This window comes from Amblyomma americanum, chromosome 6, assembly GCF_052857255.1.
Source record: "Amblyomma americanum isolate KBUSLIRL-KWMA chromosome 6, ASM5285725v1, whole genome shotgun sequence".
NCBI classification, from domain to species: Eukaryota; Metazoa; Arthropoda; class Arachnida; order Ixodida; family Ixodidae; genus Amblyomma; species Amblyomma americanum.
In genome coordinates, this window is record NC_135502.1 from 24,129,153 (window position 1) to 24,143,055 (window position 13,903).

The 13,903-nt window shown below is 50.2% G+C and overlaps 1 protein-coding gene across 1 annotated transcript; it reads left to right on the forward strand.

Annotated features, from left to right (window-relative positions):
• The first annotated feature begins 4,399 nt into the window (after positions 1-4,399).
• Positions 4,400-11,714, forward strand: LOC144094605 (uncharacterized). Its single transcript, XM_077628522.1, has 3 exons — positions 4,400-5,179; positions 10,457-10,701; positions 11,268-11,714. The coding sequence occupies exons 1-3, from the start codon at positions 4,424-4,426 to the stop codon at positions 11,623-11,625; spliced, it is 1,359 nt and encodes a 452-aa protein (XP_077484648.1). The 5' UTR covers positions 4,400-4,423; the 3' UTR covers positions 11,626-11,714.
• Positions 11,715-13,903: the final 2,189 nt, after the last annotated feature.

Sequence of the window (13,903 nt, forward strand, 5' to 3'; positions counted from 1 at the left end):
TCCGGCAGCTGTGAGAAGGCGGCGATTGGCATATATTCGCAGGATCTAGCTTGGAGCTACTCCGTTCGTATCCCTGATTATACTCCTATATTCGTCGAAATCAAGAGAAAGAAATGGGCTTGGGCAGGGCATGTAATGCGAAGGCAGGATAACCGCTGGTCTTTAAGGGTAACGGTGTGGGTTCCAAGAGAAAGTAAGCGTAGCAGGGGGCGGCAGAAGGTTAGGTGGGCGGATGAGATTAAGAAGTTTGCAGGCAAAGGGTGGATGCAGCTGGCAAAGGATAGGGTTAATTGGAGAGACATGGGAGAGGCCTTTGCCCTGCAGTGGGTATAGTAAGGCTGATGATGATGATGATGATGATGATGATGATTCTTCGCAGAGTTTTTGGCCATTGGTTTGGCTCTTCTCAAAATTCCCAGACATGTCGCACGGGTTCTTATTCTTACAGACTGCCTTTCAGTTATTGTCTCTCTCCAAAATTCGGAAAAATATTTCTTGACTCGTTCACTTAGGTTTTTTGTTCCGAGCACAGTGCGCGAGATCCGTTTGGTCTGGATACCTGGGCATTCAGGCGTCTATTTTAACGAGGTGGCTGATTTATTGGCAAGGTCAGCTCTCAGCGCACCTGTAATATATCCCGTCCCTCACCATATTCTGTTAGCAGCTTCACGTTTCCAGCGGTTCCAACATATTTCAGCCACTTTGAATGATCCGTTGCTCAATACCGTGGACTTTAAACACCTAAAGTACCCATGGAATATCCGGTGGTGTAAGTCAAGGCTTTGTGAAGTGTCCATGACGCTCCTGATATGTAGAATCCCTCACTTAAACTTGTACTTATGCAGGTGCGGGTTCGCTGCGACAAACCTTTGTGTATCATGTGGGCAAGTTGAATCAATCGATCATTTTCTCCTCTCTTGCCGGCGGTTCGTGGTTCAGAGAAAGCAATATCTGGAGGTTCCTCTTTCGAGACTAGGACTGCCTCTGTCTCTTACAGTTCTTCTATCGTTCGGTGCGAGTGCCAAGGGATTCCCGTTAAGCAGTGTATGCGGCTAACTTCACGATTACATAAGTGCAACTAATCGATTATCTTGTTAGCTATATACAAAATTCTTTCGCATGTCCAAAAAAGGCTAGATTGATTCTATTCCGGATGACTCATACCTCTTGAATTCATTTTATTTTTCCAATTTTTTTATCTTGATTCAGTCTTCTGACGTTTCCTTCCCCGCGCAAATGCTTCATTGGCAGTCTACTCTATACCTTGGCCAATCTCCCCCACGTGGGTATGTGCCATATTACTTGAGGAGAAGAAGAAGAAGAAGAAGAAAAATAGGAGGAAATAACACCTAAGGTTCGAAAGATCAATCGAAGTACAGGTGGACGCAGAGGGAAAGAAAACCGACAATTGCTTAGAAGGCAGATCCACAAAAGCCAAATTCATGGGCACAAAACCACATTTAATGCTGTCCTTTCAGGAAACATACCCTGTGTTTAATTGTCTCTTTGCTCGAGTTTGCCCACCTTTGCGTAAAGACACTTGCATAGCGACAACTGAGATGGCTTTCATGTTGACAGCAATACAAATCGTAGCGCTAACGTGGCGTTAATTAGACGAGTTAAGTCCATGAGTAAATACAGCCGGAGCCTTAGAGGTAACTGTGGTATTCAGCGATTTCTCTTTGAGCATGGAAGAGGCGCTTTCTTAAATACATTCTTCTTCAGTCGAAATGACGCGTGGCGCCTGCAGGGACTAAAGATGCCAAGGTGGTCAGAATTAATCTGGAGTCCTCTCATACCTCGTCCCTCACAGCCCTCCTGCAACTTTACTGCAGTGGTGGCCTTGTGGCAGAGCATCCACCTCGCATGCATGTGGTGCTCCGTTTGATCCCCCGTGCCAGCGGACGCCCATCGGTTTTCTAATGATGACAAGCTTTTCCCCGCCTGCTGCCCGGCTTTCCAGGGGCGAAATACTAGAGGGAAATCATGTTTGGCCAACCCCTTTCTTCCTTTATGAAGGGATTTTAATAGAGAGAAAAAACTTGTCTAATCCGCTAGAATAGATGTGCCCAACACTCTAATAAAATGTCTTTTTTTTCTGTATTAACTTGGAGAACATCTCTCAGCTCTCAGACACAAGGGTAAATGCCATTATCACTCATTCCGCGAGATCTCGCGCTATTTTACCGGATCCAACTGGTTCGTGTATATCGCATGTTACGAAGGGGCCTACATTCTTTCATGACTGGGCTTGCAAAACTGCAGTCCTGTGTGCGCACGATGCCCACATTAACGGATCCTGAAATAATCCATGCAACTGGAAACGTTTCTTGCGACAAGTGGAGACGAGTCTTGATCAGTAATGCTACAAGTCAGACAGTCGGAAGCGAGAAAGACCTAATGGTATGTATATTATAGCATAACAGCTCGGTTATCAGTGATGGCGCAAGGTTAATTGAAATTTTACAGTTCGGGAGGAGATGTGATGACCGGTGCTTTCTGCCGCATCGCAGATATTGTTTTAATGCATATTGATAGTCATCGTTCATGTTCCGCTACTTGCGCCTTGGGCTGCAGCGACAGAATTGGTGGTTCGCCAAATTCCGATGTGAAATAACTGTGCGAAGTTTCGACAACCATATACGTACAATTTTGCGGATGAAGTTTTTGGGTAATTTGATGTCATATAGTTGTCCGTTCGGTTACGGGAGACATTATGTTCCTAAAATTTGCTGAGCATTGCACTAGCTATCTCAAAGTATTTCTAGGTAAATAAGGGGAAAATTTCCTTAAGATTCACACTTCAGAAAAATATCCATTACCGTCCTGTAGTGCTGCTTTAAACGTTTGATAAAAAGAAAATACGATACTAAAAAGAGAAGAACCTTTAACGACGTCAACCGGCAGTGTAACTCCCATCCATCACGCACAGCCAGGCAACTGCAAGCCAGTGGCAATCAGCCGATGAAAAACAATCATGTATGTCAGGCTCATTTTGAACAGATCCGCATTCCTGCTCTGCGGCGCAGTGGAATGTCATGTGAATGCCGGTCTAGAGCACAACTTTTCTAAAAGATGATGTGCCAACTAGCCCGCCAGAAAGCCTTGCTCCTGTGAAATTTACAGTCACTGGAAAATGAATGGTACGCGCGTCCGCCCGTTTACTTCTTTGACACGATTTCCAAACTGTTTGGCATTTCCGTATTTTTCCCGACACGACTAGTGCCATTTTTTATTGGATTTCTACAAAGGCTTTGCATTTCAGTGCCTATAAACACACTGTTGAGTGTGTGCGCTATCGTTTAGGTCACTTCTTGCAGTATTAGAGGTATTTTAAATTGGCGCTGTTAAGCGCTGTACATGATATGATTTGTAGAGGTGCCCACAATCGTGCTAAATCTTTCTTTCAAAACTGCGCTGAGAAATCTTGTCATGCCACACAGCCCTTCCCCTAACTGCACGCTCTTAAAGTAAGACGCTACTGGTGATAATAAAAAACAATGACAGTAGCGCTGAAGTATTCTATGTCAGTGTTCTCTGCTCGGAATCACGCAGCGTTCATAATGACATGTTGTGGTTTTCAATTTTTTATTAAATTCCTTATTATATATCCACTTTTTGAAAATATGTAGTTTTTATTTACCACAGAATTTTTCTGTATTTTAGTGGCGGGATGCATTGTATAATAACAAATATTAGCTTATTTTATACCCTCGGGAGATAGCATAAATTTTGAGCTTTAATAAACAATAATGTATAATAAGTCATTACGCTGGCAGAATGATTGTAAATGCCGTTGGCCACTGGCACTTCAAGTGGTGGCATTGAAGCGGCTAAAGTAGTGTCACTAACTTTCCTTCTTATCTTCAGCCTTCAGCACCTCGTTGTAGCAAAGCAGAATAAGAAACTAGCTGCACGGATAAAACTTCCTCCCCTGCCGTGGGTACGTGCCATTCAGCCTGAGGACATCATCATCACCATCATCATCATCATCATCATCATCATCATCATCATCATCATCAAAAATGCTTCAGCAACGACTGAAGGAAAAGTTTTACTTAAAAGAACTCTATGCAAATCAGAGAAAGCAAACCAACAGTATTGCTAGGTAGAACAACTTCTTCGCACTGTGTGCTTTATAGTCCTTTTCGTTCTTTTCTAAAAACAAAAGTTAGAAGAAATCCTTAAAACACTGTGGAGCCAGCACTTATAGGAAACTGCAGCTTTTGTTATTTACTGCTCTGCAAATATTTTATTATTTCATGTGTACATAGTTTCCGCTTACCAAGAGATCGCAGGCGACGGCCTCCTTTTCGTTGCCGCGTGCGATTCAGAGATCGCAAAAAAAGAAGTACATCTGTGAGCGCGTTACCGCGAGACCCATCCTGAAGACTGCTTTCTTGAGACCAGAAGAACAGTCGCCATGATGCCAAACTCCAGCCGAAGCTTTCAATCGGCAACCCGTTCCCCACCGCCTAGAGAGCGACGGGTCTGCTTCGCCGAACCAAGCGTTGAGGAGAGCACAGAAAAAACTACCCTGAGCTCTTCAGAAACCTTTGCTCAGCCCGGGCCTGCATTCCATGGCTCGAGCAGGGGAGGCATCTGGGGCCGCAGCAGCCCGGACTACGGAGCCCACATCGCGCCCACGGTATCGTCCACAGCCGCCTTGTTCGGGCGGCCGCTGCTGTCACCGAACAGCCAGTTCGTAGAGGAACCCGCGTTCCCTCCCACACCCTGCTGGACAGTGCCTTCGTTCAGCAGGTGGCCGGAAGCCTTCGACCCTTCCTCGGAAGCGGAGTCCTTCCCGGGGGTTCCAGAAGAGGAGCGAGGCATGTCGGCAGTGCCCTGGCTCCGAGCCATTGGAGTCGGACTGCTGGCAGCGGTACTTCTGACCATCGCGTTTGCCCTGGCCCTTACTGTGGACCTTCCGCCTCCAGGATTCGAGCCGGCAAGCACGGCTATGCCGCGCGTGATGGAGATTGGCGCGAGTGACAGCAAGATTGCTGTCCCGCTGCGGCCGCTGAAGGTACCAACGAGGGAGCAACAGACCGAGACCGTGGGCCGCCCTGGTGTCTCCCGTAGTACGACCAATTTCCGACGACATGTATCGAGAACGACGCATCGTGGGCGAATGAGCAAACCAGAAGTCCGCCTCCGGCATCCCGTTGAGAACCGAACGGTAGGTGGTTGGTTTTGGCCAAGTGAGCATCAACTTGCTGTAAGCTCATGTGAGGCAGGGATACGTGTTACGCTGCATTGACGATGAGCAAAAGAACCCTGTTCATCCAAACACCCCAATGTACATTATATTGTGATGGCCGGAGAACTGGCAGGCGGAGGAAGGGATACGTGTTACGCTGCCTTGACGATGAGCAAAATAACCTTGTTCATTCAAACACCCCAATGTACATTTGTGATGTCCGAGCCCCGCGCGTTGCGGGCGAGCGCCAGAGAACGAACAGCCAACACAGAGTCCGGTGAACGACTGCCTTTATTCATGTTCGCGCGCTCCGCGAACTGTGCAGTTAAGCACAGCAATGGGGCGGTGCCGCCATCTGTTGGACTCTTGGCCAAATACGACACCCCTCCCCACCCACACAAAGAAGGTAACGTGAACAGGCCTCACGGCGAATAGCGTACATTGGGCCGTCTTGCTCTTGAGCTTCTTCGCAACGGTGGTGTTTGCGGCTCACACTTGGGAAGCTCTGGATCAACCGGCACACCCAGTGCTGAATTATCCCTTGGTGGAGCCTCGTGCTGTACAGATCCGTCCTCGCTGCCGGCATTCAGGTGTGATTGCATGGCAGAGGTCTGTTGGTCATCTGCACTCACATCACGTGTACCGACTTGATGTTTTGCTGCAGCCGGCGGAGACACTTCGGTTGCGGAGAAATCGTGTCGCAGATGTTCTTGGTGTCGCCTCCAGGACCGACCATCAGGCAATGTGACATCGGCGATGTGGTCGCCCGATGTAGCAGTCACCATTGCAGGAAACCAGGGTGGACCATCTCGAAAGTTTCGTGCATATACAGAATCCCCTGGCTGCACAAGCGGCGTCCGATGGGCATGCTGCTCGTGCGCAACTTTCTGCTTTAGCTGCCTTGTAAGAACTGTGGACCTCATGTCAGGCCGCAGTAGGGTCAAAGCTGTCTTCAGCTTGCGCCCCATCATCAACTCAGCCGGGGAGCACCCAGTAGTCTCGTGCGGCGTTGACCTGTAGTTCAGCAGGACGCGGGCTAGCTGACAGTCGAAGCTTCCACCCACTGCTTTCTTCAGCTTTGCCTTGATAGTTTGCACTGCACTCTCCGCAGCACCATTTGATGCCGGGTGATACGGTGGCGTCAGCACATGCTTTATGCCATTGCGCTGAAGGAATTCCTTGAACGAGGCACTCACGAATGCTGGCCCATTATCCGACACAATCACGTCTGGCAAACCATGGGCAGCAAACATAGTCCGTAGGCATGGAATCGTGGCATCTGCTGATGGTGTGGTCACAGGAACAACTTCTATCCATTTTGAAAAAGCATCCGTCACGATCAGCAAGTAGCGATTCTTGAGAGGTCCAGCAAAGTCGATGTGAATTCGTGACCACGGCTTCTCGGGATACGGCCATGGCGTCATAGCTACTGGCCGCGCAGTTCTCTGGTTCTCCTGACACACACGGCATCCACGCACCGTATTCGTAATGTCTTCATCCAGGGTCGACCACCACACATGGCTTCGAGCAACTGCCTTCATTTTTGAAATTCCAGGGTGGCCTTCATGGAGTAGACGCAGCACTTGAGGTTGCAGTGTACTAGGAATAACCACTCGCGAACCCAGCAGGATGCAATTTTCTTGGACGCTCATTTGCGTTGTGCGATTGGCATATGGCTTTAGCACAGGATCCCGCAGCTCTGTTCCAGCCCACAGTGCCTCGCGAACCTTTGCTAACACAGGGTCTTTGGAAGTGGCTTCCGCCACAACAGACGCCACCAAAACCCTGGGGTAAACAGCCTCAAGCATGAATACTTCAGCTGGCCGCTCAACAGTGTGTTCCGAAGTAGGCAGCGGCAGCCGACTCAAGCAGTCAGCGCTGGCGATGCTGGCTCCGGGTCTGTACCTAAGCTTGTAGTTATAAGCGGCCAGCATCAGTGACCAGCGCAGCACTCGAGGAGAGCACGTCTCTGGCACGGGTTTGTCAGCGGAGAGCAGGCCTAGCAAAGGCTTGTGGTCGGTGACCGCCTCAAACTCTCTGCCCCAGACATATTGCCGAAACTTGGTCACTCCAAACACCAGGGCAAGTGCCTCTTTATCCAAGTGACTATAGTTGCGCTCAGCTGATGTGAGACTTCTTGATGCAAAAGCGATCGGACGCTCAGCGCCCGTGTCCTCACGGTGAGCCAGCACAGCCCCCACTCCATACGGTGATGCATCGCAAATCAGCACCAATGTTTTCCTAGGGTCGTAGTGTGCCAAAACCGCAGCAGACACCAGCAACTCCTTGCTTTCCCTAAACGCGCGTTCCTGGTCAGCACCCCACATCCACGGTGTCTTGGCTCCAAGTAATTGATTCAGTGGATGAAGAACAGCAGACAGATTTGGCAGGAATCGCCGGTAGAAATTTACCAGTCCCAAATAACTTTGCAGTGACTTCACATCGCTAGGCTTGGGGGCCTTCAGCACAGCCTCAGTCTTTTCAGGGTTAGGATGGAAACCAGCCGACGTGACAACGTGGCCCAGGTATTCCACTTTTGGACCCATGAAGGTGTACTTGTCAAGCTTCAGCTTCAGACCGGCTTCCTTCAAGCGATGCAGTACTCGGCACAAGTTCTGAAGGTGATCCTTATCATTGCGCCCAGTCACCAGGATGTCATCGAAGTACACGACCACGTGTGGTAGACCGCGCATCAAGTTGTCCATCTCCCTCTGGAAAATCGACGGTGCTGAGGTTACGCCGAAAGGCAGGCGTGTGTATTGGTACAGCCCCCTTGGCGTGTTGACGGTCAGCAGTTTCGAGGACGCCTCGTCCAGCTCCACTTGCAAGTAGGCATCCTTGAGGTCGAGCTTGGAGAACTTCTCACCCCCACTCAGTCTGGCGAATAGATCCTCAACACGCGGTATCGGATAGTTCTCCGGCACAGTCACAGGATTCACCGTGACCTTGAAGTCACCACAGATTCGAATCTGTCCGTTGCGCTTGAGAATAGGCACAATGGGTGCAGCCCATTCTGATGATCTTACCGGTTGCAGCACTCCAGCGCGTTCCATACGGAGCAGCTCCTCGTTAACACGATCGATCATCGCGAACGGTACAGATCGAGGCTTGAAAAACCTTGGCTTGGCATTGTCTTGAATGGTGATCTTGGCAGCCACGCCCTTGAGAGTTCCAAGTTTGCCATCAAAAACAGTGGAGTACGCAGCCAGTACATCCTCAAGCGACGACACAGCATTGAGCTCTCTCGCATTGCATAATTCCAAACCAAGACCCTTCATCCAACCGCGCCCCATGAGGGACGGGCAATCACCAGAAACAACGTACAACACCTCCTCGCACTTCCGGTTCCCCAGCTGAACAGTCACAGGCAAACTTCCTAGTACAGGAGACAGTTCACCTGAGTAGCTCTTCAACACAACAGTTGAAGGCTTCAGACGTGCCGACGGAAACTTTCGGTGAAATGTGTCCCCAGATACGACGGATACACTTGCTCCCGTGTCAACTTCCATTAGCAGCGAAGTTCCGTTCACCGCGACTTCCATGCGGTATGGCTGAGTAACTCCTGCAGTGCCTTGCAGACTCCACAATTCGTATACCTGAAGCGCATCCGGTCGCTCATTGGCTTCATCACACTTGGCATCGTTCACGACATGCACAGATTTATTCACAGACGGCGGCGCCGCTTTCCTGGTATTTGCTACATCTTTCGCTCTCCTGGTGTTTGTCGCATTTTTTCTCCCCTTGCACACACGAGAGAGATGGCCCTTAATCCCACAGTTGTGGCAGACACTGTTTAGATGTCGGCACTGCGTCGCCAGATGCCCGCCACCACAGCGAAAGCACAAAATGGCCGTTTCTTCTCGCCTCGGCTTCGTAGAGTCACGTGACACAGACTTGGTCGGCGCGACAAAGGGCGCGGGCGCCGTTGAAAGCACTTGCTAATCCTTGTTTGCCGCTTCCATCGCGATAACCGTTTTCTTCGCCATGTCAAGCGTCAAGTCCGACAGCTCCAACAGTCGTCTCTGCATCGATTCATCGTTAATTCCTGCCACTATACGGTCGCGCAGCATTCTCTCACGAAAGGTGCCAAACCCGCATTCATCGGCCAGCTTGTTCAGGGCTGCGAAGTAGTCAGCAGCCGCTTCACCCGCCTGTCGTGTTCTGGAGTTGAACTTGAATGAGGCAACAACTTCCGACGGCTGTGGCGAGAAATGCCTCCCGAGGACATCAAAAATGGTAGTCAAACTTGCCTCGCACGGCTTCACGGGCGCCAGCAGATTCCGCAGCAAGGTGTATGTGGCCGGGTCACAACACGTGAGCAAGACAGCTCGTTTCTTGTCATCCGGCACATCGTTGGCAATAAAGTACTGAACAGCTCTCTCTCGGTACTCGTCCCAGTTCGTCTGCGTGTCGAACGGCTCTAGCTTGCCGACGCCTGGCATTTCCGAAGTACAGGAACGCTTCAAACAGTTCAACACGTGTTCCTCGTCGCCATTGTGATGTCCGAGCCCCGCGCGTTGCGGGCGAGCGCCAGAGAACGAACAGCCAACACAGAGTCCGGTGAACGACTGCCTTTATTCATGTTCGCGCGCTCCGCGAACTGTGCAGTTAAGCACAGCAATGGGGCGGTGCCGCCATCTGTTGGACTCTTGGCCAAATACGACAACATTATATTGTGATGGCCGGAGAACTGGCAGGCGGAAAGTACAGAACACTTTTATTCGGATACTAGCATGACAGCATACAGCGGCGCAATACATAATACTGTGTTCACTGCACGTATGGTTCGAAGCATAATTTCTGCTACTTAAGTACTGAATAACAGTTATCAACCGCGAGTCCGCTCTTTTCCTTTCTTGCTCCAATCCCGCCACTGTTTAATACAGAACCGCACCCCTTATGACATCACCAGCATTCGTATAATCCGTTAACCATTCAATGCGACATCCTAGACAATTAGGAGCAGGCTCCTCTGGGGAAAGAACTGAGCAGAGGGCGGACTGCCATGTACAGGGTCCATCAAAAGTAGTGGCGTGATATTCATTATTGAGAACATTTGACGGGGAAGCATGTGAGCACTACGCCAGTGGTCACGTGGCTATACGCTTAAACAGCTACCGCTGAATCTCGTGTTACATGTTCGTAACCATCCTTTGAGTTTTTTTTTTGAGGACATTTAAATTTGGTTTCAAAGAACCTATAATGACAACTTCAGCAATTTTCACTGGCACTGCGGCACCGCCGTTCTCTATTCAGCGCCGGTCGCACGGCTGCGGCAGCCACTTCTACACGTACTGCGCCGTCGGGAGGGGAAGCGAGGTCTTCTACAGCTCCTCGTCCCAATCCTGCGTGAAGGCAGCTGCCGACAACGTGCACGTGTGCAACCACGGAGCCAATCGGTTCATGAGTCTTGGCAGCTGCCTGTCCAGCTGCGTGCACGCGGTCGGTGGCAGACCATTGGACCAGTGCTACGAGAGCACTCTTTTCAGCACGTGCACGAGGTGAGCGCCCTTACAGCGAATACGGCTAAGCTGTAAGGAAGCACAGCCACAGACTTCGGGGCGCCTGTTTGTTGATGATCACAATGTACATCGCGGAACACTGGACAAACATGAACTTTGTGGTGTCTACCCAAGACCATTACGACCTAACTTGCACGTGAACATTGTGTTTTCTCTGTCTTCTACCGACATAGTAAGGAAAATATGATGAGGGGGTCGTTAGGGTACAATACGAAAGAAGCTAACATTCTTTATAACCAAGATTACAGTGACTGCTTCCTTTTTTTCGTATGTACCACTATGTAGCTTAAAACTTGAGCTTGAAATTTAAGCCACTTCTTAAAGGGTCTGACAGTATGTGGCGTGTACGTAAGTCGGAAGTGTTATTTACTCAAGCCCAGTAAGGGCAGCGCTCGGATTTACTCGCTTTTTGAAGTTAAAAGTAAGGTTATGAAGAGATAAAGGCGCATGGTTATGACGAGGCTTCAGGCGCGTTCGCCTTTAACATATTTAAAAGTTTGTGACAAAGCGCATTTGTCTCCGCTGGCTACGGTTGGCATGTGCAGGCTAGATGCGGCGGAGACGTGGTGGTTCTTCGAGGGGTCAGAGTGCATCCAGTGGGAGTTCCCGCAGGGCCGCTGCCCTTCCGAGGGAAGCCGAGTGTTCCACTCGCAGCGAGAGTGCGAAGGAGTGTGCTTGCACCGGGGGGTAGACGAGAACGACGGCGGCCGATGCGATGTTCCAACCGCAGCGCCCTGCTTCCCGAGCCAGCTGAGGCACCCGTACTTCGCCGACATGCGGGTGGAAGGCAGCGCCCGTTGCGTCAAGGCCACGAGTCTCACGCTCGGGAAGCGGCGCTGCCTCGTCGGATCGAACAAATTCGACACCGAAGCCAGCTGCCAGCGGGCCTGTCTGGGCCAGTGACGCTATCTGGGATGCGACAATACGGTGCTTCCAAGACATGGACTGTGTGGCACCCTGGAATAAACTTCACGAAATCATACCTATTCAATGCGCGGAGCAGACAGGCGTCTTCACTGTGTACTTATCCAAGCCTGCTGGGCGCTGCATATAGAGCCATGAAAGTCACATTGTTAGCTCTTAGCGTCACTGCATCAATGTAGTCTGCGCAAGCTTGTCGTGTATTTCCGCAAGGTACCGCTGAACTGAAACTGAAAACGTCGGATGAGCCTCCGCGTGATGATGAATCTTACCCCCGAGCTGCGGCTTGCGAGGCTGCCGACTACAAAGGTAGAGGAATGGTCCTCGTGATCTCGTGAGCTTTCTGGAGTAAACTGTTCGGCCGGAACTCAGAGCTAATGGGCATTGTGTGTGGCCGCCTCCATCCGTGTTCGCGCTCAGCGGAACTTTTAAAGCGCATAAAGCTCTCGCCGCTGCAAATAACACGAAATAGTTCGCGATAGGTTTGGGAAATTTAACCGACGCGGCATCGATGTTGGGGCGGTATGCTGGGCTGGGTACAAGCGGCAACGCTGCAACGATGGCGAAGCCACCCTTGCGTACGTTTTCTCCGATCGGCGTTCCGAAGCAGTCTAAACGTGACGCCGAAAGGTTAGAAAAACACGATTGGATGCCGAGATACTTGGGGAGGCGTAGCGTCGACAGCCGACAGGTGACTGTGACATTACAGTCGCCCGTAGGTGCCAAGAGTAACGCCGCGGGACTAGAGGCCTCGATTGCAGTATATCGCGCATGTAATTTGTAAAGTTCAACCACACCAAGCAGCCCTAAAGCAGAGAGTACCGTACCTTCAGAACATCACAATAATTTGTTAAACGAATAAACAAACTGTGTAAAAAGCAAACAAACAAACAAGCAAGCAAGCAAGCAGACAGCTCGCAGGACTGTTAAGGGTGTGACGCTAATGTCAGAGCGTTCGCCGTGGTGTGAGGGAGGGAGGGAAAAAGCAGGCGGCCCAACTGCCACCTATGTCACGTGATCTTGTGACGTGATCACAACCTGCCGACCATGACAGGTGGCAGTTAATGATTGGACGCGCGAGCCTCACAAGCCTCACCGATGGCTGTGTGTGAGACAGCCACCTTAACGCTTAACGGCGAATCCCTCTGCACAGCCAGGATTGGTATGAGGATTCTCAGCTATCTATGAATGTAGAAAGTGACAAATTCCGCATATATGGGTATTTTCGCATTAATGCCATCGTGTCATACATTAAGGCGGAGCTTAAGTGTCCCCTCCACTTTTTAGAAATCTGGACGAGTCAGGTGGGTGGAATCCTTAATTCAGGACTCTGATGGCTTGCGTTGATGTCTGGACCCATCGGATGATTCGACGTTAGTCCTTCGGACCACTGCTGGTCAGGGCTGCCTCCCACCGCTCGTACAATGTATGCGATGTTCTTACGTGGCATCGGTTTCTTTCGCAACTCTTAAGAAATGTGGAATAGTGTGGGCTTCCCCCCTCACCAGGGAGAGGGGTGGATTGGTGTCTGGGAGGGCGCAAGTACAGGTTAGGGAAGATGTTTGCCTGTTTAAGCCTGCGGAATGTGGGTTGCTGTGAGAATTTAATATGGGGGCGGGTTGGAGAGGGGAAGGAAGGAAGGAAGGAAAACGTTTATTGGGGCTCTAGAGAGTACGTGAGCAATTTGGCGGAGTAAGGTGTGTCGTCCGTCTTCTTAGCAATGGTCGTCTGCCCCTAGTCCAGGGCTCCGCTGGATGCCGCTGCCAGCTGTGCTCGCCGGATCAGCCCAAGTTGGACGTTCTGACGGTCGCTGGAGAGCATTCCTTCCCATTGCTCCGCACTCGGGTTTGGTATTTTTGGTGCCACCTCTATTTTCTGGCAGGCCCACGTTATGTGATATTTCCTTTGATTCAGTCTTAGCATTTCTAGCCGTTGGCCATGGGAAACTATTGCAACCGTACTTATAATTCTTTACCTTCCACACTATAAAACCAAAAATACAAGCAACATAGAAAATAACTCTGGACGAGTGACAACCTTGACGACACCATTGATTCTGAGTTTGTGAACAGCCGCATCGCCTTTTTTTAACTTCTGAAACGTCTCAATAGGTGCTAGTATTTAGGAAGAAATAATACGCAGCGTTTTACTTTGCATACCGCGCTGCGTGTTTATACTTTCCATGTGAATTTAGATCAGTTCAGTCTGTTTTGTTGTAAAGGAGCAACACTTGAGGGATGCGCGGCAGTTCGTATTGGAA